Source organism: Coregonus lavaretus (genome assembly GCF_964263955.1).
Source record: "Coregonus lavaretus genome assembly, chromosome: 9".
NCBI lineage: Eukaryota > Metazoa > Chordata > Actinopteri > Salmoniformes > Salmonidae > Coregonus > Coregonus lavaretus.
Genome location: NC_139996.1, coordinates 25,715,826 through 25,742,089, shown reverse-complemented (window position 1 = coordinate 25,742,089; position 26,264 = coordinate 25,715,826). Strand labels below are relative to the sequence as shown.

Below are 26,264 nucleotides of genomic sequence, written 5' to 3'. Positions count from 1 at the left end.
ACACTCTCCTTCACTCTTCTCTCTCCTTCATTCTTCTCCCTCCTTCATTCTTCTCGCTCCGTCATTCTCCTCTCTCCTTCACTCCTCTCTCCTTCACTCTTCTCCCACCTTCACGCTTCTCTCTCTTTCACTCTTCTCTCTGCTTCATTCTCCTCATTCCTTCACTCCTCTCTCCTTCACTCTTCTCCCTCCTTCATTCTTCTCCGTCATTCATTCTCCTCTCTCCTTCACTCTTCTCTCTCCTTCACTCTTCTCTCTCCTTCACTCTTCTCTCTCCTTCACTCCTCCCTCCCTCCTTCATTCTTCTCTCTCCTTCATTCTCCTCTCTCCTTCACTCTTCTCTCTCCTTCACTCTCCTCTCTCTTTAACTCTTCTCTCTCCTTCATTATTCTCAGTCCTTCACTCTTCTCTCTACTTCACTAATCTCTCTCCTTCACTCTTCTCTCTCCTTCATTCTTCTCTCTCCTTTACTCTCTCCTTCACTCTTCTCTCTCCTTCATTCTTCTCCCTCCTTCATTCTTCTCTCTCCTTCACTCTCCTCTTTCCTTCACTCTTCTCTCTCCTTCACTCTTCTCTCTCCTTCACTCTTCTCCCTCTCCTTCACTCTCCACCCTCCTTCATTCTTCTCTCTCCTTCATTATTCTCTCTCCTTCACTCTCCTCTAACTATAACCCTTCTCTCTCCTTCATTCTTCTCCATCTCATTTACTCTCCTCTCTCCATCACTATTCTCTCTCCTTCATTTTCCTCTCTCCTTCACTCCTCTCTCCTTCACTCTTCTCTCTCCTTCATTATTCTCTCTCCTACACACTCCTCTCTCCTTCATTCTACTCTCTCCTTAATTCTCCTCTCTCCTTCACTCTTCTCTCTCCTTCACTCTACACTCTCCTTCACTCTTCTCTCTCCTTCATTCTTCTCCCTCCTTCATTCTTCTCGCTCCTTCATTCTCCTCTCTCCTTCACTCCTCTCTCCTTCACTCTTCTCCTACCTTCACTCTTATTTCTCCTTCACTCTTCTCTCTCCTTCACAATTCTCTCTCCTTCATTATCCTCTCTCCTTCACTCTTCTCTATCCTTTACTCTTCTCTCTCTTTCATTCTTCTCTCTCCTTCACTCTCCTCTGTCCTTCACGCTTCTCTCTCTTTCACTCTTCTCTCTGCTTCATTCTCCTCATTCCTTCACTCCTCTTTCCTTCACTCTTCTCCCTCCTTCATTCTTCTCCCTCATTCATTCTCCCCTCTCCTTCACTCTTCTCTCTCCTTCTTTCTTCTCTCTCCTTCACTCTTCTCTCTCCTTCATTTCTTCTCCCTCCTTCATTCTTCTCTCTCCTTCACTCTCCTCTTTCATACACTCTTCTTCTCCTTCACTCTTCTCTCTCCTTCACTCTTCTCCCTCTCCTTCACACTCCACCCTCCTTCATTCTTCTCTCTCCTTCATTATTCTCTCTCCTTCACTCTCCTCTCACTATAACTCTTCTCTCTCCTTCATTCTTCTCTATCCTTCACTCTCCTCTCTCCTTCACTCTTCTCTCTCCTTACTTTTCCTCTCTCCTTCACTCCTCTCGCCTTCACTCTTCTCTCTCCTTCATTATTCTGTCTCCTACACACTCCTCTCTCCTTCATTCTACTCTCTCCTTCATTCTCCTCTCTCCTTCACTCTTCTCTCTCCTTCACTGTACACTCTCCTTCACTCTTCTCTCTCCTTCATTCTTCTCCCTCCTTCAATCTTCTCGCTCCGTCATTCTCTTCTCTCCTTCACTCCTCTCTCCTTCACTCTTCTCCCACCTTCACGCTTCTCTCTTTTTCACTCTTCTCTCTGCTTCATTCTCCTCATTCCTTCACTCCTCTCTCCTTCACTCTTCTCCCTCCTTCATTCTTCTCCCTCATTCATTCTCCTCTCTCCTTCACTCTTCTCTCTCCTTCACTCTTCTCTCTCCTTCACTCTTCTCTCTCCTTCACTGTCCTCCCTCCCTCCTTCATTCTTCTCTCTCCTTCATTCTCCTCTCTCCTTCACTCTTCTCTCTCCTTCACTCTCCTCTCTCTTTAACTCTTCTCTCTCCTTCATTATTCTCAGTCCTTCACTCTTCTCTCTACTTCACTAATCTCTCTCCTTCATTCTTCTCCCTCCTTTACTCTCCTCTCTCCTTCACTATTCTCTCTCCTTCATTCTTCTCCCTCCTTCATTCTTCTCTCCCCTTCACTCTCCTCCCTCCCTCCTTCATTCTTCTCTCTCCTTCATTCTCCTCTCTCCTTCACTCTTCTCTCTCCTTCACTCTCCTCTCTCTTTAACTCTTCTCTCTCCTTCATTATTCTCAGTCCTTCACTCTTCTCTCTACTTCACTAATCTCTCTCCTTCATTCTTCTCCCTCATTCATTCTCCTCTCTCCTTCACTCTTCTCTCTCCTTCACTCTTCTCTCTCCTTCACTCTTCTCTCTCCTTCACTCTCCTCCCTCCCTCCTTCATTCTTCTCTCTCCTTCATTCTCCTCTCCTTCACTCTTCTCTCTCCTTCACTCTCCTCTCTCTTTAACTCTTCTCTCTCCTTCATTATTCTCAGTCCTTCACTCTTCTCTCTACTTCACTAATCTCTCTCCTTCATTCTTCTCTCTCCTTTACTCTCCTCTCTCCTTCACTCTTCTCTCTCCTTCATTCTTCTCCCTCCTTCATTCTTCTCTCTCCTTCACTCTCCTCTTTCCTTCACTCTTCTCTCTCCTTCACTCTTCTCTCTCCTTCACTCTTCTCCCTCTCCTTCACTCTCCACCCTCCTTCATTCTTCTCTCTCCTTCATTATTCTCTCTCCTTCACTCTCCTCTAACTATAACCCTTCTCTCTCCTTCATTCTTCTCCATCTCCTTTACTCTCCTCTCTCCTTCACTATTCTCTCTCCTTCATTTTCCTCTCTCCTTCACTCCTCACTCCTTCACTCTTCTCTCTCCTTCATTATTCTCTCTCCTACACACTCCTCTCTCCTTCATTCTACTCTCTCCTTAATTCTCCTCTCTCCTTCACTCTTCTCTCTCCTTCACTCTACACTCTCCTTCACTCTTCTCTCTACTTCACTATTCTCTCCTTCACTCTTCTCTCACCTTCATTCTTCTCTCTCCTTTACTCTCCTCTCTCCTTCACTCTTCTCTCTCCTTCATTGTTCTCTCTCCTTCACTCTTCTCTCTCCTTCATTCTCCTCTCTCCTTCACCCCTCTCTCCTTCACTCTCCTCTCTATTTCATTCTTCTCTCTCCTTTATTTTTCTCTCTCCTTCATTCTTCTCTCTCCTTCATTCTACTCTCTCCTACACTCTTCTCTCTCCTTCTTTCTTCTCTCTCCTTCACTCTCCTTTCTCTTTCACTCTTCTCTCTCCTTCATTCTTCTCTCTCCTTCACTCTTCTCTCTACTTCACTCTTCTCTCTCCTTCACTCTTCTCCCTCCTTCATTCTTCTCTCTCTTTCACTCTCCTCTCTCCTTCACTCTTCTCTCTCCTTCATTCTTCTCTCTCCTTCATTCTCCTCTCTCCTTCACTCCTCTCTCCTTCACTCTCCTCCCTCCTTCATTCTTCTCTCTCCTTCACTCTTCTCTCTCCTTCACTCTTCTCCCTCCTTCATTCTTCTCTCTCTTTCACTCTCCTCTCTCCTTCACTCTTCTCTCTCCTTCATTCTTCTCTCTCCTTCATTCTCCTCTCTCCTTCACTCCTCTCTCCTTCACTCTCCTCCCTCCTTCATTCTTCTCCCTCCTTCATTCTTCTCTCTCCTTCACTCTTCTCTCTCCTTCACTCTTCTCTCTTCTTCACTCTTCTCTCTCCTTCAATCTCCTCTCTCCTTCACTCTTCTCTCTCCTTCATTCTTCTCTCTCCCTCACTCTTCTATCTCCTTTATTCTCCTATCTCTTTCACTCTTCTCTCTTTTTCATTCTTCTCTCTACTTCAATCTCCTCTCTCCTTCACTCTTCTCTCGCCTTCATTTTTCTCTGTCCTTCACTCTCCTCTCTGCTTCACTCTTCTCTCTCCTTCATTCTTCTATCTCCTTCACTCTCCTCTCTCCTTCACTCTTCTCCCCCCTTCACTCTTCTCTCTACTTCACTCTTCTCTCTCCTTCACTCTTCTCTCTCCTTCATTCTGCTCTCTACTTCACTCTCCTCTCTCCTTCACTCTTCTCTCTCCTTCATTCTTCTCTCTCCTTCACTCCTCTCTCCTTCACTCTCCTCCCTCCTTCATTCTTCTCTCTCCTTCATTCTCCTCTCACCTTCACTCTTCTCTCTTCTTCACTCCAATCTCTTCTTCACTCTTCTCTCTCCTTCACTCTTCTCTCTTCTTCACTCTTCTCTCTCCTTCACTCTCCTCTCTATTTCATTCTTCTCTCTCCTTTATTTTTCTCTCTCCTTCATTCTTCTCTCTCCTTCATTCTACTCTCTCCTACACTTTTCTCTCTCCTTCATTCTTCTCTCTCCTTCACTCTCCTTTCTCTTTCACTCTTCTCTCTCCTTCATTCTTCTCTCTCCTTCACTCTTCTCTCTACTTCACTCTTCTCTCTCCTTCACTCTTCTCCCTCCTTCATTCTTCTCTCTCTTTCACTCTCCTCTCTCTTTCACTCTTCTCTCTCCTTCATTCTTCTCTCTCCTTCATTCTCCTCTCTCCTTCACTCCTCGCTCCTTCACTCTCCTCCCTCCTTCATTCTTCTCTCTCCTTCATTCTCCTCTCTCCTTCACTCTTCTCTCTTCTTCACTCTAATGTCTTCTTCACTCTTCTCTCTCCTTCACTCTTCTCTCTTCTTCACTCTTCTCTCTCCTTCAATCTCCTCTCTCCTTCACTCTTCTCTCGCCTTCATTCTTCTCTCTCCCTCACTCCTTTATTCTCCTCTCTCCTTCACTCTTCTCCCTCCTTCATTCTTCTCTCTACTTCAATCTCCTCTCTCCTTCACTCTTCTCTCGCCTTCATTTTTCTCTGTCCTTCACTCTCCTCTCTGCTTCACTCTTCTCTCTCCTTCATTCTTCTATCTCCTTCATTCTCCTCTCTCCTTCACTCTTCTCTCTCCTTCATTCTTCTCTCTCCTTCATTCTCCTCTCTCCTTCACTCTTCTCTCTCCTTCACTCTTCTCTCTCCTTCATTTTCTCACTTATTTCCACTCCGCTGCCCCTGACTTTGGCTGCAATCCTCTTGGTCTTCAGGAAAGCCTGGTCTCTTCTCTTGGTCTTCAGGTTCACAGTGATCACAACACAGACCATCCCCAGCAGAGCACAGGCCATCAGTGAAGAGTACACTCTGTAGAGTTAAGTCGATGCAGAAGTGGTCCCTCAGCTTCCTCTCCCACTGAGCGAGGAAAATCTGTGCGAAGATTCCACAAATATAGAATGAGCAGCTAAACAATGCTCTCCCTCCATTAGTAAGCACATGTAGTAAGAACCCAGGTCCTCTTTGGTCAAGTTAGTGATGTGGAGAGAGAAGCTATTCTCAGCCAACTTCACTGTGTCCCTAAACTTCTTTATGACAGGCTTGGTGTATCTGTATCTGCTGGTGGCTCACACTCGGTCTCTGCTTCTGTGTTAGTGGTAACACATTCTAACTACTGGCTTCATATGTGTTCTCTCTCATTTATTTTACACCTCAACGTTGCAAATATGATGACCTTGTGATGTTCAGTTCCATAACTACTCATCTCTGTTTTCTGTGAATCTGCAGGCCTGAAGTGTCAGAGCAGAGAGAGTATAGTGCAGTGGTAAAGGTCACTGGTGGGCCAAGTGTGTGAGTGTGTGTACACATACGTGTACATGCATGAATGCATGGATGTGTGTTTCTGTGTGAATGCATGGCTGTGTGTGTGTGTGTGTGTGTGTGTGTGTGTGTGTGTATGTATGTGTGTGCGTGTGTGCTTGCGTACCTAGGATATACTTTATTGTCCCCGAGGAAATGTTTTGCCTGGGTGCCAGTCTGTTTCTGCTCTCTTGCCAACTCCCTGTGGAATTGTCATACCAAATGAGTGACAAGGAGACTGGCACTCAAGCTAGGGAAATTTGTCTTGGACAATTATAGGAGTGCATTGATGAGTATGTGTGTGTGGGTGCCTGTCTCGACAGTGTGTTGAAAACAACCCCAGCAACCTCCATGGTGGCCTCATTTCTCTTAATCTCTTCCTCTCTCTCTTGGTATCTCTGTCTGCCTATCTCTCGTTAATGTTTTCTCTCCCTGTGTCCTGTTAAATAAAGTTAACTCCAGTCTTTCTCAAAGTTAAGAGGGAGCTGGTTTCAAAGCTGTATTTGATGTCAGTTTTGTAGGGTTTGGAGAAAAACAAACTATTTTCTCTGAGCAAGCAAATAGCAGAAGAGGAGTCCCTGAAGAGGGAATGAGAGCGTGTTTGTGATAAGAACAGTCTCTCTCTGTGTGTGTGTGTGTGTGTGTGTGTGTGTATATTTGTGGTGTTTTTGTGTTGTATAATTGTACAGTGAAAGGCAGAGTAGAAACAGTGGGAGGATGGTGATGCTGCTGCTATGTGGTTTTGATACAGGTGTCTTGTAGTTGAGGTTTGTGTATTGACATGGGGCTGTGGTTGTGGTGTATTGATAGGAGTTTTTTTGATTATTTTAGTTTTAGTTTTTTTGATAAATGATAGGAGGTAACAGATGTACTGTGGTTGGATGCTTGTGTATTGATGTTGCAGTGATGTATTGGATTGATTTACCGCTGGTGGGGTGTATCCACCTCTGGAAAATAGTTTGATATCTCTAATCTCTTTTCATCTCTCTCGCTCTCTCGCTCTCTCTCTCCTTCTCTTCTCTCCGTTCTCTCCGTTCTCTCTGAATTCTCTCTGTGTTTTCTGTATAGCTCAGCACTCCACAATGTGGTAACTAGAGGGAAGTGCTTTACCAACACTGTAGGTCTCCCTTAACAAACAGGTTTTACGTTATATGCAGTATATAACATGTACGGTTTTAATGTTATAGTATGATTAGGAATCAACCCTGTACAGTGTGCATGAATAGATGGACTGCTGATCAGATGGTCACTGATGGTCAAATTCTGAATACTGTATGGCACAGCTGGCTTCAGTCCTGTTCCTGAGCCAGACACTTAACCTCAATACCTCCAGCTAACATTGAGAGCATGCGGCCTGAGATGGGAGAGTCTATGCCAGAGTTTAATCTGACTTCCTGAGTCTAGTGCTGCAAGCTCTTATCCGGTCAAGGGTTTCTAGCACCACCCTTTTGAGTGTTCTCTATGGAAGGAAATAATTTATCAATGATTTGATAACTGTGCGAATTATTTAGTTCATTATAAAGCATGCATGATCACTTTCTCTCTCTCTCTCTCACTCTCTCTCTCTCTCACACTCTCTCTCTCTCTCTCTCTCTCTCTCCCTCTCTCTCTCTCTCTCGCTGTCTCTCCCTCTCTCTCGCTCTCTCTCTCCTCTCTCCCTTTATCTCTCTCTGTACTGCGGTCTGTAAGGTGGTGTAAGGGTTGCATTGGGAGAGTGTGTGTGTTTTCATTTGTTTAGGTATTCACACACTGTATTATTAACCACTCCTAACTTCTAACTGTCCCCTGCTCTCTCCTCTCTCCCTTCAGAAATGTATGAAGTTCGATGTGGACGCTCCTATCTGGTTATCTAAGCAGCGTATCCTGTGTACTCTGAACCAGAGCCTGAAGGACGTGCTGAACTACGGCCTCTTCCAGCCAGCTCACAATGGAAAGGCTGGCAAGTTTCTGGATGAGGAGAGGCAGCTGAAAGAATACCCACTACCTTCTGTTACACCTGTACCATACCTGGAGGTAGGCTTGCCCCCTCTCTCATTAACATACTCTGTTTCTATATGTGTATTAGGGTGCATTTAATATGTGTTGTATGTGGATGTTTGTTTCTGTGTGCGTGTGTGTGTGTGTGTGGGGGGGGGGGTGTCAATCTTTTAAAATATTGTTTTATATTTTTGTTTTTTAGGGGGTAGATCAGCTTTAATATTGCAGATAGATTGTGGCTTCCATCAATGTAATTGTCTGCATCACTTCCAATCCCCCATATATTGTTTTGTTTCCCCTGACCCTACCACCCCTCCCCCAATTGGAGTAAACTAATGGACAAAAACACTTAGGCTTCTACTTCCAGCTTATACATACTATATAAATGTTACGGACACAGTATATTTTACAATAGTTATCCTTTGTTTGTTTTTAGTCCCATTCTTCAGCTACCCTCAACCCCTCCCATATATCTCTGAAGACCATCCAGTTTTGATTTCAATTTGCCATGTATGTTTCAACTGTGCTGGGATGTTGAACCTTTCTATTCTGATCGTTTCTACAGATTGTAAATAGAAGATAAACATTTTTGCTAAGAGTATTATTATATTATTGATCGATTGACTATGACTTTTCAAATCACCCAGCAGTGCTATTTGCAGAGTTAGCTCCAAGTAAATGTTGCAATTCTTCTTGAATCTGCTACCAAAAACAAGCTACATATAGACAGTACCAAAACAAATGATCAAGTGATTCTGTCTCTTCGCAGCAAAATCTACAGAGCTGGGATGGTTGTATCCCCATATAAATAACATTCTATTGGTTGCAATAATTTTGTATAATCATTTAAATGGAAACACTCAAAGTTTTGAATCCGGCGTCATTTTGTTTATCAGTCCATAAACCATGTAACATGGAATCGGTACATTGAAAATCTCTTCCCAATTATTCTATATGGCACAGCTGTCAATCTTTTGGTCCTTAAATGAAACTGGTATACTTTTTTATTTTTCACAATTTTCTTTAAAATAATTTGGTCTTTAATGCAGGGCCGATAGACAAGTTCCTTACTTTCTCCCCCTTCCACTTGTCTCTTCCATTTTTCTGGTAATGGTGCAAGTAGTTGGTTGTAATTTTGGGTAGAGCAGACATTTCCATATATTTTTGTTAGCTAAATGTGTGACAACTCCACCAGTCCTATTTATGATATCATTTACAAAGATTATACCATATTTTTTTAAATATACATTACCGGTCAAAAGTTTGGACACACCTACTCATTCAAGGGTTTTTCTTTATTTTTTTCTATTTTCTACATTGTAGAATAATAGTGAAGACATCACATATGGAATCATGTAGTAACCAAAAAATTGTTCAACAAATCTAAATATATGTTATATTTGAGATTCTTCAAATAGCCACCTGTGATGAGTGATTTCGAAGAAGTCAGGCGCAGGAGGGTAAATCACAGAATAACAGGATTTATTCAGAAAACACAGAGTTACGCATGAATGCGTCAAAATCCTTCTACCCCCCCCCCCCAAAAAAAAATAAAAAGTAAAGTGGTTATCCCACTGGCTATAGGGTGAATGCACCAATTTGTAGTCGCTCTGGATAAGAGCGTCTGCTAAATGACGTAAATGTGCCCTTGAGCAAGGCACTTAACCCTAATTGCTCCTGTAAGTCGCTCTGGATAAGAGCGTCTGCTAAATGACTAAAATGTAAATGTAATGTAATATACAGCTTAGCGTTCAAGACCATAGTGCCCACAAAGCTCATCATTAAGCTAAGGACCCTGGGATTAAACACCTCCCTCTGCAACTGGATCCAGGACTTCCTGACGAGCGGCCTCCAGGTGGTAAGGGTAGGCAACAACACATCTGCCACGCCGATCCTCAACACCGGGGCCCCTCAGGGTGTGTACTTAGTCCCATCCTGTACTCCCTGTTCACCCACGACTGCGTGGCCAAGCATGACTCTAATACCATCATTAAGTTTGCTGATGACACAACAGTGGTAGGTCTAATCACCAACAACGATGATACAGCCTAAATGGAGGAGGTCAGAGACCTGGCCGTGTGGTGCCAGGACAACAACCTCTCCCTCAATGTGAGCAAGACAAAGGAGCTGATCGTTGACTACAGAAAAAGGAGGGCCGAACACGCCCCCATTAACATCGACTGGGCTGTACTGGAGCGGGTATATTTGTTCGATCTGATTTTAATAGCCAACATTTCGATGGCCATAATAAATAGATATGCCGATAGTGGACAACCTTGTTTTACTCCCCTTGACAGTTTAATACTTTCTGAGAAGTAGCCATTATTTACTATTTTACACCTAGGGTTACTATGCATAACTTTAACCCATTGTATAAAATATTCTCCAACATTTTAATATTTCTGGCATTTATATATAAATTACCGTCTTACTTTACCAAAAGCCTTTTCTAAGTCAGTTATGAATACCAGACCTGGTTTCCCAGATTTTTCTTAGTGTTCTATTGTTGTCACGTACGTTAAGGAACGGGACGGACCAAGGTGCAGCGTGAACGGCGAACATGTTTATTAAATAATAAACACACGAAACAGTAACCAATACAACAAACTTAACCGTGACGGTCCAAGGCTAACACACAAGCCTAAACATTAACACAACAAAATCCCACAACGCAGATAGGAAAACTGGCTGCCTAAGTATGATCCCCAATCAGAGACAACGAGCGACAGCTGCCTCTGATTGGGAACCACACCCGGCCAAACATAGAAATACAAAACCTAGAATATATTCACACCCTGACCAAACTAGCTAGAGTTCTATAGGCCAGGGCGTGACAATTGTTTCCAGTACTTGTCTTATATTATCTCCAATGTATTGTCCATGTAAAAAGAAAACTCACTGATTAGGATGAATAATATCCGACAATACCTTTTTAATTCTATGCGCTATGCATTTTGCTAGAATTTTTGCATCACAACACTTTAAGGGGCCTCACATGTTTTTAATGGACTGGATCTTCATATTTACCACTTGGGTCCTGTTTCAGTAATAATGGAATCAGACCTTCTTGTTGAGTATCTGATAATCCACCATTTTTATAGGATTGGTTAAAACATGCTAAAAAGGTTTGGTATACCTCAACTGGTATGCCATCCAGCCCTGGAGGTTTCCCGAACTTAAAGGCTTTAATTGCATCAAGAAGTTCCTCCTCTGTAATTTGGCCTTCACATTAGTCTTTCTGTACAGCTGTTCATTTTACATTATTAATAGAAAATAAATCCTTACTATTAACTTTGGTTCATTGTGTTGCAGTCATATGCTGTCATGGTGTTGCTGTCGTATGCCTTCTCCCATGAGCGAACAGTAGGAGCTTGATGTCACCTGTCAATTATTCAATTATCCAGCCTGTTCTGTGAGTAAGATATGTGTGCATAATATATGTGTGAGACTCAGCAGAGATAATCACACTCTGACAGCAGTGTTCCCAGCTCCCAGCTGTCATCTCTAGCAGTTAATTGTAGCCTGTGTCGATCATGGTTTGTGATCATATAAAAACACAGCCAATGTGCAGATGTGAAGTTTTTACAGTGAATAGAGTAAACATCGTTAGATCTCTCTCTCTCTCTCTCTCTCTCTCTCTCTCTCCCTCTCTTTCTCTCTCCCTCTCTCTCTCTCTGATACAATTCTGGAGAGAGGGAGAGCTAGAAAAAAAGAGATACAGAGCTCACTAGAGTGCACTCCAACCATCCCCAGTGAAATATTCTATAATATCTATTGTTTGATTTATTAAAAGACAGCCCACATTCTTTAAATACAAATACTCATTTCCTGTGGGCTTTGAAAATGTCACAGTCTTCTTATCAGCAAAGTGCTCTGTTTCTCCCTAAATACAGGTTGATTGTTTTCTCCAGGTGTCATGGATGCAGCAACAGTAGATTATGTTGTTATTGCAGGTAGTTGCATCATGTTCAGGTAGCAGAATGTCTGCAGGTAGATCCTTTATGCATGTAGAATAGGACTGAAGTCAGGGGCCTTTTCTCAATTGGTTTGCTCAACTCCTGCGTCCTCTGTCCTCCGTCCTCTCTGGACTCCTTTTGAAAAAGGTCAAAGGTAATTGAGGAGAGGCAGCGAAGAGAGTGGAAAGGAGACGAAAATGCGCTTGTATAAAATTAGACTCTCCTCCAATCGCGTGCCATCAGGCAAATTACGTTTACAGGGTGGAATCCCAAAATAAATGTATGAAGTGTTAAAAACTAATTTAGTTAGTTGTGCAAGACATTTTATAGATACAATGATAAGTAGCATATCGTTTTTAAATGTTTGCATGCTTTTCTCCTTCGAGGAAAACAATAGATGATTCAAAGGGGGTGTGGCAGATTTCAAAATTTGTCCACGTAGGACTCGGGTAGGATACACTTGTGCTTCCTCGCCAAAAGGATGCTATTGAGGAAAGGTGGACCGTCTTCGATTTGCCTGCTAAAGAATTGACACTATCCTCGACCACTTATCGGTTTCCAGGTCACGGAGGAGAGAGGACGGAGAAGAGGACCATTTTTTTTCTTCTCCCAAATGAGAAAAGTCCAGGAAGATGATGGTTAGAAAGCCCAAGGGTTTTACTGTGTCTTGATAATTAGATATTTGAAGTGTTCAATTTTGTACAATTCCTCCCAGGTAATGTACATCTTCCCAATTTGTAACTCAAACACTCATGCTACCATGGACTATCAAAAAATCTCCAGCTTCCAAGGGCACTGTGCCCTAATAATAAGAGAGTTCAGTGGTATAAACATTTCTATAGTACAGTAGCTATGTGTCTGTGTGTACTGTATGTTAGGCAGTCATAGTTAAAGCTTAATTGAACTCTATAGTCCACAGGGACCCTATAGGGCTCAGTGCCATGTGAGAGGCCTTGCACATTTAGACATTCGCTAACAGCCCAGGCCTGTGTGTGTGTGTGTGTACATAGTAAGTCAAGGGCCATGCTTGACTGTTTATGTTTACAGGACTGTAAACTGTTTACAGGACTGTTTTGCTAGCACAGACTGGAACATGTTCCGGGATTCTTCAGACAGCATTGAGGAGTACACCACATCAGTCACTGGCTTCATCAATAAGTGCATCGATGATGTCGTCCCCACAGTGACCGTACGTACATACCCCAACCAGAAGCCATGGATTACAGGAAACATCCGCACTGAGCTAAAGGGTAGAGCTGCCGCTTTCAAGGAACGGGACTCTAACCCGGACGCTTATAAGAAATCCCGCTATGACCTCCGACGAACCATCAAACAGGCAAAGAGTCAATACAGGTCTAAGATTGAATCATACTACACTGGCTCTGACGCTCGTCGGATGTGGCAGGGCTTGAAAACTATTACAGACTACAAAGGGAAGCACAGCCGCGAGCTGCCCAGTGACACAAGCCTACCAGACGAGCTAAACCACTTCTATGCTCGCTTCGAGGCAAGCAACACTGAAGCATGCATGAGAGCACCAGCTGTTCCGGACGACTATGTGATCACGCTCTCCGTAGCCGATGTGAGTAAGACTTTTAAGCAGGTCAACATTCACAAGGCCGCAGGGCCAGACGGATTACCAGGACGTGTACTCCGAGCATGTGCTGACCAACTGGCAAGTGTCTTCACTGACATTTTCAACATGTCCCTGACTGAGTCTGTAATACCAACATGTTTCAAGCAGACCACCATAGTCCCCGTGCCCAAGAACTCTAAGATAACCTGCCTAAATGACTACCGACCCGTGGCACTGACGTCTGTAGCCATGAAGTGCTTTGAAAGACTGGTCATGGCTCACATCAACAGCATAATCCCAGAAACCCTAGACCCACTCCAATTTGCATACCGCCCCAACAGATCCACAGATGATGCAATCTCTATCGCACTCCACACTGCCCTTTCCCACCTGGACAAGAGGAACACCTACGTGAGAATGCTATTCATTGACTACAGCTCAGCATTCAACACCATAGTGCCCTCAAAGCTCATCACTAAGCTAAGGATCCTGGGACTAAACACCTCCCTCTGCAACTGGATCCTGGACTTCCTGACGGGCCGCCCCCAGGTGGTAAGGGTAGGTAACAACACATCTGCCACACTGATCCTCAACACGGGGGCCCCTCAGGGGTGCGTGCTCAGTCCCCTCCTGTACTCTCTGTTCACCCATGACTGCATGGCCAGGCACGACTCCAACACCATCATTAAGTTTGCCGACGACACAACAGTGGTAGGCCTGATCACCGACAACGATGAGACAGCCTATAGGGAGGAGGTCAGAGATCTGGCCGTGTGGTGCCAGGACAACAACCTCTCCCTCAACGTGACCAAGACAAAGGAGATGATTGTGGACTACAGGAAAAAAAAGAGGACTGAGCACGCCCCCATTCTCATCGACGGGGCTGTAGTGGAACAGGTTGAGAGCTTCAAGTTCCTTGGTGTCCACATCACCAACGAACTATCATGGTCCAAACACACCAAGACAGTCGTGAAGAGGGCACGACAAAGCCTATTCCCCCTCAGGAGACTAAAAAGATATGGCATGGGTCCTCAGATCCTCAAAAAATTCTACAGCTGCACCATCGAGAGCATCCTGACTGGTTGCATCACCGCCTGGTATGGCAACTGCTTGGCCTCTGACCGCAAGGCACTACAGAGGGTAGTGCGTACGGCCCAGTACATCACAGGGGCAAAGCTCCCTGCCATCCAGGACCTCTATACCAGGCGGTGTCAGAGGAAGGCCCTCAAAATTGTCAAAGACTCCAGTCACCCTAGTCATAGACTGTTCTCTCTGCTACCGCACGGCAAGCGGTACCGGAGTGCCAAGTCTAGGTCCAAAAGACTTCTCAACAGCTTCTACCCCCAAGCCATAAGACTCCTGAACAGCTAATCATGGCTACCCGGACTATTTGCACTGCCCCCCCACCCCATACTTTTTACGCTGCTGCTACTCTGTTAAGTATTTATGCATAGTCACTTTAACTCTACCCACATGTACATACTACCTCAACTACCTCAACTAGCCGGTGCCCCCGCACATTGACTATGCAACGGTACCCCCCTGTATATATAGCCTCCCTACTGTCACTTTATTCTATTGTATATATAGCCTCCCTACTGTCACTTTATTTTTACTTCTGCTCTTTTTTTCTCAACACTTTTTTGTTGTTGTTTTATTCTTACTTTTTTGTTTAAAATAAATGCACTGTTGGTTAAGGGCTGTAAGTAAGCATTTCACTGTAATATCTGCACCTGTTGTATTCGGCGCATGTGACCAATAAAATTTGATTTGATTTGATTTGATTTGCTCTATGGTATTTGTCTCTCATGAAGCTCCATGTCAGATAGTTTCACAATGTATTGAGTTAGTGTGCTCTCTCTCTCTCTCTCTCTCTCTCTCTCTCTCTCTCTCTCTCTCTCTCTCTCTCTCTCTCTCTCTCTCTCTCTCTCTCTCTCTCTCTCTCTCTCTCTCTCTCTCTCTCTCTCTCTCTCTCTCTCTCTCTCTCTCTCTCTCTCTCTCTCTCTCTCTCTCTCTCTCTCTCTCTCTCTCTCTCTCTCTCTCAATATCATATATGGAAATTGGGACAGTTTCATGTTGCTGTCAAGTCTAACTAAATTCGGTGTTTGCTATTGTCACGATCGTCGTAGGGAATAGACCAAGGCGCAGCGTGATGAACGATCATGTTTAAACTTTATTATCTTTAGTGATAATAGTCAACAATAAACAAAACAAGAAACGACTTGTGAAGTCCACGGTAACAATGACCAACACGGAACAAAAACCCACAAACACAAAGGGAAAACAGACAGTTTAAATATGGCTCCCAATCAGAGACAACCAACGACAGCTGACACTCGTTGCCTCTGATTGGAGTCACTCTAGCCAACATAGAAATAAACACAACAGAATGAACACACCCTGGCTCAACATATAGAGTCCCAGAGCCAGGGTGTGACAGTACCCCCCCCTAAAGGCGCGGACTGCGACCGCGCCTCAACTAGAGCAAAACAGGGGAGGGCTGGGCGGGCATACCTCCTCGGCGGCGGTTCTGGCTCCGGCCTTGACCACCACCCTCCAATAAACCCCCCATAGCGCCCCTGGTCCAGTCTGGCCCCGCTGGCTGGAGCTGAACTGGACGTAGCAGGAGCGGTTAGCTTCAGCTCCGTAGTGGAGCAGTTGACCGGTACCTTCCCAGGCACCGGTGGCCCAGGCACGGGTTGTGCTGGACTGACGACGCGCACCCCGGGCTTAGTGCGTGGAGGAGGAACGGGCCTTACCAGGCTGACGACGCACACCGTAGGCTTGGTGCGTGGAGCAGGAACAGGCCGGACTGGGCTGACGACGCACCCCATAGGCTTGGTGCGTGGAGCAGGGACAGGCCGGACCGGGCTGGCGACGCATACCGTAGGCTTGGTGCGAGGAGCAGGGACAGGCCGGACCGGGCTGGCGACGCGCACCGTACACTTGGTGCGAGGGGCCGGAACAGGCCGGACCGTACTGGGGACACACACCACTGGCTCTACCTCGGGATCTGCAACGGGCCGGAACGGACTGGTAACACACCCCAGTACCTCTCGCCGTGCCTCTACACCTTCCTTCCCTGCTTTGACCAGTGGCCCCCGTAACCTGGTGGCCTTCTGAATCCGCCCCTTTTCTGCCTCCGTCAGCCCCGTCGTCCATGCCGTGTGCCCCCCCTAAAAAATTTCTGGGGTTGCCTCCTGCCTGTCCGACGTTGACACTGCTGACGCCGCTGCTCCTCTTTCGCCAGGGCCTTTCCCGGCGCTTCCTCCCATGTCCAGTCCAAGTTCTGCCCCGGGACACGCTGCTTGGTCCTTACTTGGTGGGTTCTTCTGTCACGATCGTCGTAGGGAATAGACCAAGGCGCAGCGTGATGAACGAACATGGTTAAACTTTATTATCTTTAGTGATAATAGACAACAATCAACAAAACAAGAAACGACTCGTGAAGTCCACGGTAACAATGACCAACACGGAACAAAAACCCACCAACACAAAGGGAAAACAGACAGTTTAAATATGGCTCCCAATCAGAGACAACCAACGACAGCTGACACTCGTTGCCTCTGATTGGGAGTCACTCTAGCCAACATAGAAATAAACACAACAGAATGAACACACCCTGGCTCAACATATAGAGTCCCAGAGCCAGGGTGTGACAGCTATGGTGGTTGTTTTCTAAAGTTAGATACGGGGTTAGTCATGGTTACCTGAGTATACGTGAAGGAAGCATGGAAACAAGCAAAAAAGTGAATGTATTTGAACGTGTGTGAGCGTGCTTTAGGAGTGTAAATCTATGGGAGGGCAGAGGGCCCTTTCACATGAATGCATGTGTAGGTCTGTTCTGTAGTTGTTTGAGAGTGGTCTTTACTGCCATCTCTTCAATAACATTGATCAGTCACCAGATCCGTCTTCCCTCCCTCAGGGCAGAAGTTTATAGATATGATTGACAGGTTAGTCCAGCCTCACTACCCTCTGCCCTCCCATAGATTTACACTCCTAAAACACACACACACACACACACACACACACACACACACACACACACACACACACACACACACACACACACACACACACACATACACACACACACACACACACACACACACACATACACTCACAGCTTTGTTTTCATGAAATTTCAGGACCTACCCCTAACCCTTAACCTAATCCTAACATTAACCCCCAAAACCATAACCCTAACCCTTATCCTAACCTTAACCCCAAAACTCTAAACCTAACCCTTAAGCTTAAAATAGCATTTGAACAAATTCAGGACATTAACATTTTTCTTGTTTTCCTACCTTGTCAGGCCATTCAGGTGAATTTTTAGGACATTGGGGTCCTGAAAAGGTAGGAAAACACACACACACACACACACAACCACCTCTCTCCCCCGAGGTTGACATGTTTTAACTACAGTCTGACAGTGTTCAGTAAGACCTGTCTATCAAATCAGTGGTTTGTAACCAAACTAATGAACGTCATTGCTGTTGACAAATTGAGAATGGCAGGCAGAGGATATCTGACATTTTATCTAGAATTGTTTTATTTACTTACAAACGAATGAATTAGCAGACTAACTAATACAGTGTTATACCAGTAACCCTGTGTTGTCTCTGTGTGTTCCTCTCCCAGTTCCGCTATAAGAGACGTGTCTACACACAGACCCACCTGGATGACAAGCAGCTCTCCAAACTACACACCAAGGTAAGAACACACACACACGCACGCAAACACACACACACAACCAAGGTAAGACAGTGTTCCACACCTAGGTTTGGTATAGTGGATATGGCCTTGTATATATTTGGAGATGTGTGTATATAAGAGAGAAAGAGCAGTGAGAACTCTGCCTGCATTTACATCCCCATCAGAGGGCAGGAGATTTACACTGGTGAGAATGGCCCATCACCAGCTACTTTCTCCTCACTGTGTGTGTGAGGGACCATGGCCATCTGCAACTGAGCGGTCTGTAATGACATTCACACATTAATGTTGGCTTATAGTTCTGTTAAAAATAAATATTCCTGCTGTCATCAATGCCTGCTGCATGACTGCTTTGTTGATTAAACAGAATATTTTTAATTACAGATGCGAAAGCCTCCACGATGCAACCCTGCATACAGCGAGCTCAGCCCTGTTTTTGTCCATTCGCAATTGTTGTCTCTTTGTCTGTGTAAAGGGTTTAAATGTGTTCCTCCTCCCTACCATATGACCTGATTAGAAAACATTATCTAGTCCCATCATAACCCATATCATAGCCCCATATAAATCATTTTTTTACAGCTGATTTATTACTATGTCATACGCTACAACTAGGGTCCGGAGTTGGTTTGGATAGCCTACTGCCAGATCAGGAAAAACTCTGAGCCACCCCCCCACCACTCTGGGACCTGTAGTGTCACCTCTGAAATCACCACACAATGTTACAAATGAAAAAACATATCCTATTTGTATGATCTACATTTTACATGTTTTTGGTGGTGTGGACAGGCTTCCATAATTTTAAGTGGCTCAGTATAGCCGGCAGCTGCTGTGACAATTTTAGAATGTAACAGGCTGCTACTGCAATTTCAGGTAAAACCTCAATTAAACATGTCTCAAATATGAGGAAAATATCTATACATTTCAGCTGTTTCAAAAACATTGCTCTGCTATTACCATTTATACTGTAGGAGTGTTGGCTCAACGAGACAATTCTTTTTACACTGCCCTGTCGGGCGAGTGTCGTGGGCAAATGTCGGGCGATTGTCGGGGGCAACTGTCGGGCAAGTGTCGTGCATTACCTCCGGAGGTAGCACCAAGTTTACATTTGAGTAATATGTGTAGCAGACTGTATTTTTACTAAAAGTGTAGTAATTGTGAAGAGGCTCTTAGTGTGTTACTGACTGACTGGTTATATGAGAGCTTGGTTAGTGTGCTACTGACTGACTGGTTATATGACAGCTGGGTTAGTGGACTACTGACTGACTGGTTATATGACAGCTGGGTTAGTGGACTACTGACTGACTGGTTATATGACAGCTGGGTTAGTGGACTACTGACTGATTGGTTATGAGCTTTCATCTGTGTCACGCCCTGACATAAGAGTTGGCTAGTTGGTGAGTCAGGGTGTGAATATTATGTGTGGGAATTTATATGTGGACATTCTAGTATTCGTATTTCTATGTTTGGCCGGGTGTGATTCCCAATCAGAGGCAGCTGTCGCTCGTTGTCTCTGATTGGGGATCATACTTAAGTAGCCTGTTTGCCTACCTTAGTTGTGGGATCTTGTTTATGTTCCGTGTAGGCTTGTATGTGTATAGCCTGAGGACTTCATGTTACGTTGTTTCTTGTTTTGTTTATGTTTATTGAGTTTAATAAACATGTTCGCATACCATGCTGCACTTTGGTCTAACCCTTCTCTCAACGTTCGTGACAGAAGATCCCACCAAAAAACGGACCAAGCAGCGTGCCCAGGAGCAGCAGACACCCTGGACACAGGTGGGGAAGTCATTTTGGACTTGGGAGGAGATATTGGCTGGTAAAGGACCCTGGGCGAAGGAGGAAGCTCAGGCAGGAGAGGATCAACGGCGACATCAAAGGTGCCGGCCGAATAGGAAGCCCGAGAAGCAGCCCCAATAACATTTTTGGGGGGTGCTCACGGGGTGGACGACGAGGCAGCAGGAGGCCGGGAAAGGGCTGACTAGAGAGGAGGAGGCCGCTATTCTAGAGGTCCTCCAAGACCTGCGGATCGAGAGTCTGAGAGAGGAGGCCACCACGTTATGGGAACTGTTAGCTCAGAGGGAGCAGGAGTTATCCGTTCAGAGGGAGGCGCCACAGGATGCTCAAAGGGAGAAGGAAGTAGTGGAGGCAAGGAGAGAGGAGCTGGTCAGGCAACAGAAGGAGCGTGTGTTCATAGAGGAACCTAAGTATGCGGAGATACGCACTGTGTCGTTAGAAAGTGGGCATCCAGCCAGGATGGGTTGTCTCGGCTCAGCGCTCCTGGTCTCCAGTGCGCCTTCACGGTCCAGTATATCCTGTGCCAGTCCTACGCACTGTGTCGCCAGTGCGCTTTCACAGTTCAGTGCGTCCTGTGCCAGCGCCCCGCACGTGCCGTGTGAAAGTGGGCATCCAGCCAGGACGGGTTGTGCCAGCTGTACACTCCAGATCTCCAGTACGCCTCCACGGTCCAGTATATCCTGCTCCGGTTCTACGCACGGTGTCACCTGTGCTCCTCACCAGTCCAGTACGGCCCGTACCTGCTCCCCGCACCAGACCTGTGGTGCGTGTCGCCAGCCCGGCATGCCCCGTACCTGCTCCTCACACCAAGCCAGTGGGGCGTGTTCCCAGTCCAGTACGGCCCGTCCCTGCTCCTCGCACCAAACCAGTGGGGCGTGTTCCCAGTCCGGTACGGCCCGTGCCTGCTCCTCGCACTAGACCAGTGGTGTGTGTACCCAGTCCGGCCCGGCCCGTTCCTGCTCCTCGCACCAGACCTGTGGTGTGTGTTCCCAGTCCGGCACGGCCCGTGCCCGTTCCACCGGTGCCTGGTCCAGCACCGGTCAGCTGCTCCACTCCGGGGTCAGAGCAGTCCGCTCCACCTGTGCCTAGTCCAGCTCCGGTCAGCGGATCCACTCCGGAGCTAGAGCACTCCGCTCCACCGGTGCCTAGTCCAGCTCCGGTCAGCGGCTCCACTCCGGAGCCAGAGCAGTCCGCTCCACCGGTGCCCAGTCCAGCTCCGGTCAGCGGTTCCACTCCGGGGTCAGAGCAGTCCGCTCCACCGGGGTCCAGACAGGGCTTGGTGCATCGTGGGGGAATTGCCGATCCAGGCCCAGACGTCAGCCCCTCTCCAGGTTCGGGGTCTCCCACACCAGGGTCCAGACAGGGCTTGGTGCATCGTGGGAGGAAGGAGAGGGGAAGCATCGTGCCGAGTTCCAGACCAGACCAGGGGTGCAACGGGGAGGCAGAGAGGGAGAGGTCGTCACGCCCGGAGCCGGATCCGCCTCCGAAGCTGAATGCCCACCTGGACCCTCCCCTAATGAGTCAGGTTGGTGCGGCCGGAGTACGCACCTTTGGGGGGGGGGGGGGGTACTGTCACGCCCTGGCCTTGAGAGGCCGGTTGTCTTTAGTTGGTTTGGTCAGGGCGTGAGGATCTATGTTAGAATTTCTTTGTTTAGGATCTAGATGCGGTGTTTCTATGTTTGGCCGGGTGTGATTCCCAATCAGAGACAGCTGTCGCTCGTTGTCTCTGATTGGGGATCATACTTAAGTTGCCTGTTTGCCTACCTTAATTGTGGGATCTTGTTCCGTGTTAGGCTTGTATGTGTATAGCCTGAGGACTTCACGTTACGTTGTTTCTTGTTTTGTTTATGTTTATTGAGTTAAATAAACATGTACGCTTTTCACGCTGCACCTTGGTCTGACCCGTCTCTCAACGATCATGACAATCTGAGAGAGTTGCTTCATCCCCTCTAGCCTTGTCCAGGTGAAAGAATCCAGGTGAAGCTATTGCTTGCATCCATCTAGTTGTCTCATATCTGCGAAGGGGTGACCAAGGGGGACATATTACCGCTGCATGTAATGTACCAGAGTACTCAATCAATCATCATATTTTATTTTCTAAAGTGCTTTTATACAACAGCAACATTAATCCCGATTTTAATCTCCAAAGGGCAAGAAGAGACATCAACGATAAAAATTCCTACTCTGGTATCAGACAATCTCCTCCTTTGGCTGGCTGGGCAGTAGATCATGATCATCTGAAATTAAAGGAAAAGGGCCTGTAGCAGCAGCACCTGATCAGCATTACTGTACATGATTCACTAATGTAATATAATGTAGGGCAGACAGAGACGTCTCTATCTATGGTGAAACTACCTATTACCTCTCATCCACTAGACGACAGCTGCCTGGGTTATGGGAGGGCTCCGTACATATGGCTCATCTTATGATTCTACTCACATTCAGATGCTTATTGTGAGTAGTGTCCAAATAAACCTAAGTCTTTTTCTGTGGATTTTAGTGCTAGCTACAGGCCTATCAGTTTGAGGCATTCTATCTCCTTTGAAGCATTAACTCTGGATGCCAAGTCAAGTTTATTTGTCATATGTACAGGATACACATGGTACACGGTACAATTAAATGCTTACTTGCAGGTTCATTCTCGATAATGATGCATAAATAGAATAATAAAAATAAATAATGAAATTAAATAAGCTCAATGGAATAAAAATACAGTACATTTAGCAGAAATATAAATATAGGGAGGCACTTAAACAGATTTACAGTAGGATATTTCCACATGTGCCGGGAAAGGGATATGGAGAGCAAAGTGATGAATTGTGCTATAAGTTGTGAAAAAACAGTATGTCCAATAGCAGCAGTCATGGATATGTAGCATAAATATGTGTGTGAGTGTGTGAGTGTGTGTGTGTGTGTGTGTGTGTGTGTGTGTGTGTGTGTGTGTGTGTGTGTGTGTGTTTGTACATAAGTGTGCCTGTGTGCTAAGGTGTGAGAGGCTGTTAGGCTGTTATTGATGTTAGGCTACAAGTCAGGAAGGTTGTAGAGAGACGAGAGAGTCTAGTGCTGTCTGCTATTGGTTGTAGAGAGACTGGAGAGAGTCTAGTGATGTCTGCTATGGGTTGTAGATAGACGAGAGAGTCTAGTGCTGTCTGCTATGGGTTGTAGATAGACGAGAGAGTCTAGTGCTGTCTGCTATGGGTTGTACAGAGACTAGAGAGAGTCTAGTGCTGTCTGCTATGGGTTGTAGAGAGACTGGAGAGAGTCTAGTGCTGTCTGCTATGGGTTGTAGAGAGACTAGAGAGTCTAGTGCTGTCTGCTATGGGTTGTAGAGAGACTGGAGAGAGTCTAGTGCTGTCTGCTATGGGTTGTAGATAGACGAGAGAGTGTAGTGCTGTCTGCTATGGGTTGTAGATAGACGAGAGAGTCTAGTGCTGTCTGCTATGGGTTGTAGGGAGACTGGAGAGAGTCTAGTGCTGTCTGCTATGGGTTGTAGAGAGACAAGAGAGTCTAGTGCTGTCTGCTATGGGTTGAAGAGAGATTGGAGAAAGTCTAGTGCTGTCTGCTATGGGTTGAACAGACTGGAGAGAGTCTAGTACTGTCTGCTATGGGTTGTAGAGAGACGAGAGAGTCTAGTGCTGTCTGCTCTGGGTTGTAGAGAGACTGGAGAAAGTCCAGTGCTGTCTGCTATGGGTTGAAGAGAGACTGGAGAGAGTCTAGTGCTGTCTGATATGGGTTGTAGAGAGACGAGAGAGTCTAGTGCTCTCTGCTGTGGGTTGAAGAGAGATTGGAGAGAGTCTAGTGCTGTCTGCTAGGGGTTGTAGAGAGACTGGAGAGATTATAGTGCTGTCTGCTATGGGTTGTAAAGAGACTGGAGAGATTATACTGCTGTCTGCTATGGGTTGTAGAGAGACTAGAGAGATTCTAGTGCTGTCTGCTACGGGTTGTAGAGAGACGAGAGAGTCTACTACTGTCTGCTATGGGGTGTAGAGAGACTGGAGAGAGTCTAGTGCTGTATGCTATGGGTTGTAGAGAGACTGGAGATAGTCTAGTGCTGTCTACGATGGGTTGTAGAGAGACTGGAGAGTGTCTAGTGCTGTCTGCTATGGGTTGTAGAGAGACTGAAGAGAGTCTAGTGCTGTCTGCTACGTGTTGTAGAGAGACGAGAGAGTCTACTGCTGTCTGCTATGGGGTGTAGAGAGACTGGAGAGTGTCTAGAACTGTATGCTATGGGTTGTAGAGAGACTGGAGATAGTCTAGTGCTGTCTACGATGGGTTGTAGAGAGACTGGAGAGAGTCTAGTGCTGTCTGCTATGGGTTGTAGAGAGACTGGAGAGAGTCTAGTGCTGTCTGCTATGGGTTGTAGAGAGACTGGAGAGAGTCTAGTGCTGTCAGCTATGGGGTTGTAGAGAGACTAGAGAGAGTATAGTGCTGTCTGCTATGGGTTGTAGAGAGACGAGAGAGTCTAGTGCTGTCTTCTATAGGTTGAAGAGAGACTGGAGAGAGTCTAGTGCTGTCTGCTATGGGTTGTAGAGAGACGAGAGAGTCTAGTGATGTCTGCTGTGTGTTGTAAATAGATGAGAGTATTTAGTGCTGTCTGCTATGGGTTGAAGAGAGATTGGAGAGAGTCTAGTGCTGTCTGCTATGGGTTGTAGAGAGACTAGAGAGATTATAGTGCTGTCTGCTATGGGGTTGTAGAGAGACTAGAGATTCTACTGCTGTCTGCTATGGGTTGTAGAGAGACTGGAGAGATTCTAGTGCTGTCTGCTACGGGTTGTAGAGAGACGAGAGTCTACTGCTGTCTGCTATGGGGTGTAGAGAGACTGGAGAGAGTCTAATGCTGTATGCTATGGGTTGTAAAGAGACTGGAGAGAGTCTAGTGCTGTCTGTTATGGGTTGTAAAGAGACTGGAGAGAGTCTAGTGCTGTCTGCTATGGGTTGAAGAGAGACTGGAGAGAGTCTAGTGCTGTCTGCTACGGGTTGTTGAGAGACAAGAGAGTTCAGTGCTGTCTGCTATGGGTTGTAGAAAGACTGGAGAGAGTCTAGTGCTGTCTGCTATGGGTTGTAGATAAACGAGAGAGTCTAGTGCTGTCTGCTATGGGTTGTAGAGAGACTGGAAAAAGTCTAGTGCTGTCTGCTATGGGTTGGAGACAGACGAGACAGTCTAGTTCTGCTGCTATGGGTTGTAGAAAGACTGGGGAGAGTCTAGTGCTGTCTGCTATGGGTTGTAGAAAGACTGGATAGAGTCTAGTGCTGTCTGCTACGGGTTGTAGAGAGACAAGAGAGTTCAGTGCTGTCTGCTATGGGTTGTAGAAAGCCTGGAGAGAGTCTAGTGCTGTCTGCTATGGGTTGTAGATAGACAAGAGAGTCTAGTGCTGTCTGCTATGGGTTGAAGAGAGATTGGAGAGAGTCTAGTGCTGTCTGCTATGGGTTGTAGAGAGACTGGAGAGATTCTACTGCTGTCTGCTATGGGTTGTAGAGGGACTGGAGAGATTCTAGTGCTGTCTGCTACGGGTTGTAGAGAGACGAGAGTCTACTGCTGTCTGCTATGGGGTGTAGAGAGACTGGAGAGAGTCTAATGCTGTATGCTATGGGTTGTAGAGAGACTGGAGATAGTCTAGTGCTGTCTACTATGGGTTGTAGAGAGACTGGAGAGAGTCTAGTGCTGTCTGCTATGGGTTGTAAAGAGACTGGATAGAGTCTAGTGCTGTCTGCTAGGGGTTGAAAATAAACTGGAGAGGGTCTAGTGCTGTCTGCTACGGGATGTAGAGAGACAAGAGAGTTCAGTGCTGTCTGCTATGGGTTGTAGAAAGACTGGAGAGAGTCTAATGCTGTCTTATATGGGTTGTAGATAGACGAGAGAGTCTAGTGCTGTCTGCTATGGGTTGTAGAGAGACTGGAGAGAGTCTAGTGCTGTCTGCTATGGGTTGTAGAGAGACTGGAGAAAGTCTAGTGCTGTCTGTTATGGGTTGTAGACAGACGTGAGAGTCTAGTGCTGCTGCTATGGGTTGTAGAAAGACTGGAGAGATTCTAGTGCTGTCTGCTACGGGTTGTAGAGAGACGAGAGAGTCTACTACTGTCTGCTATGGGGTGTAGAGAGACTGGAGAGAGTCTAGTGCTGTATGCTATGGGTTGTAGAGAGACTGGAGATAGTCTAGTGCTGTCTACGATGGGTTGTAGAGAGACTGGAGAGTGTCTAGTGCTGTCTGCTATGGGTTGTAGAGAGACTGAAGAGAGTCTAGTGCTGTCTGCTACGTGTTGTAGAGAGACGAGAGAGTCTACTGCTGTCTGCTATGGGGTGTAGAGAGACTGGAGAGTGTCTAGAACTGTATGCTATGGGTTGTAGAGAGACTGGAGATAGTCTAGTGCTGTCTACGATGGGTTGTAGAGAGACTGGAGAGAGTCTAGTGCTGTCTGCTATGGGTTGTAGAGAGACTGGAGAGAGTCTAGTGCTGTCTGCTATGGGTTGTAGAGAGACTGGAGAGAGTCTAGTGCTGTCAGCTATGGGGTTGTAGA

General features: G+C 46.1%; 1 protein-coding gene across 1 annotated transcript in view; it reads left to right on the top strand.

Moving 5' to 3' along the window:
- Positions 1–6,584: 6,584 nt before the first annotated feature.
- The window catches only part of LOC311135306 (SH3 and multiple ankyrin repeat domains protein 3-like), a gene marked incomplete at both ends in the record, with an annotated part of 230,889 nt that continues 211,209 nt past the window's right edge, over positions 6,585–26,264 (top strand). The window contains 4 exon segments of the mRNA XM_084169256.1: positions 6,585–6,594; positions 6,809–6,822; positions 7,545–7,748; positions 17,886–17,957. Coding sequence (XP_084025382.1) covers positions 6,585–6,594; positions 6,809–6,822; positions 7,545–7,748; positions 17,886–17,957 — 300 coding nt within the window.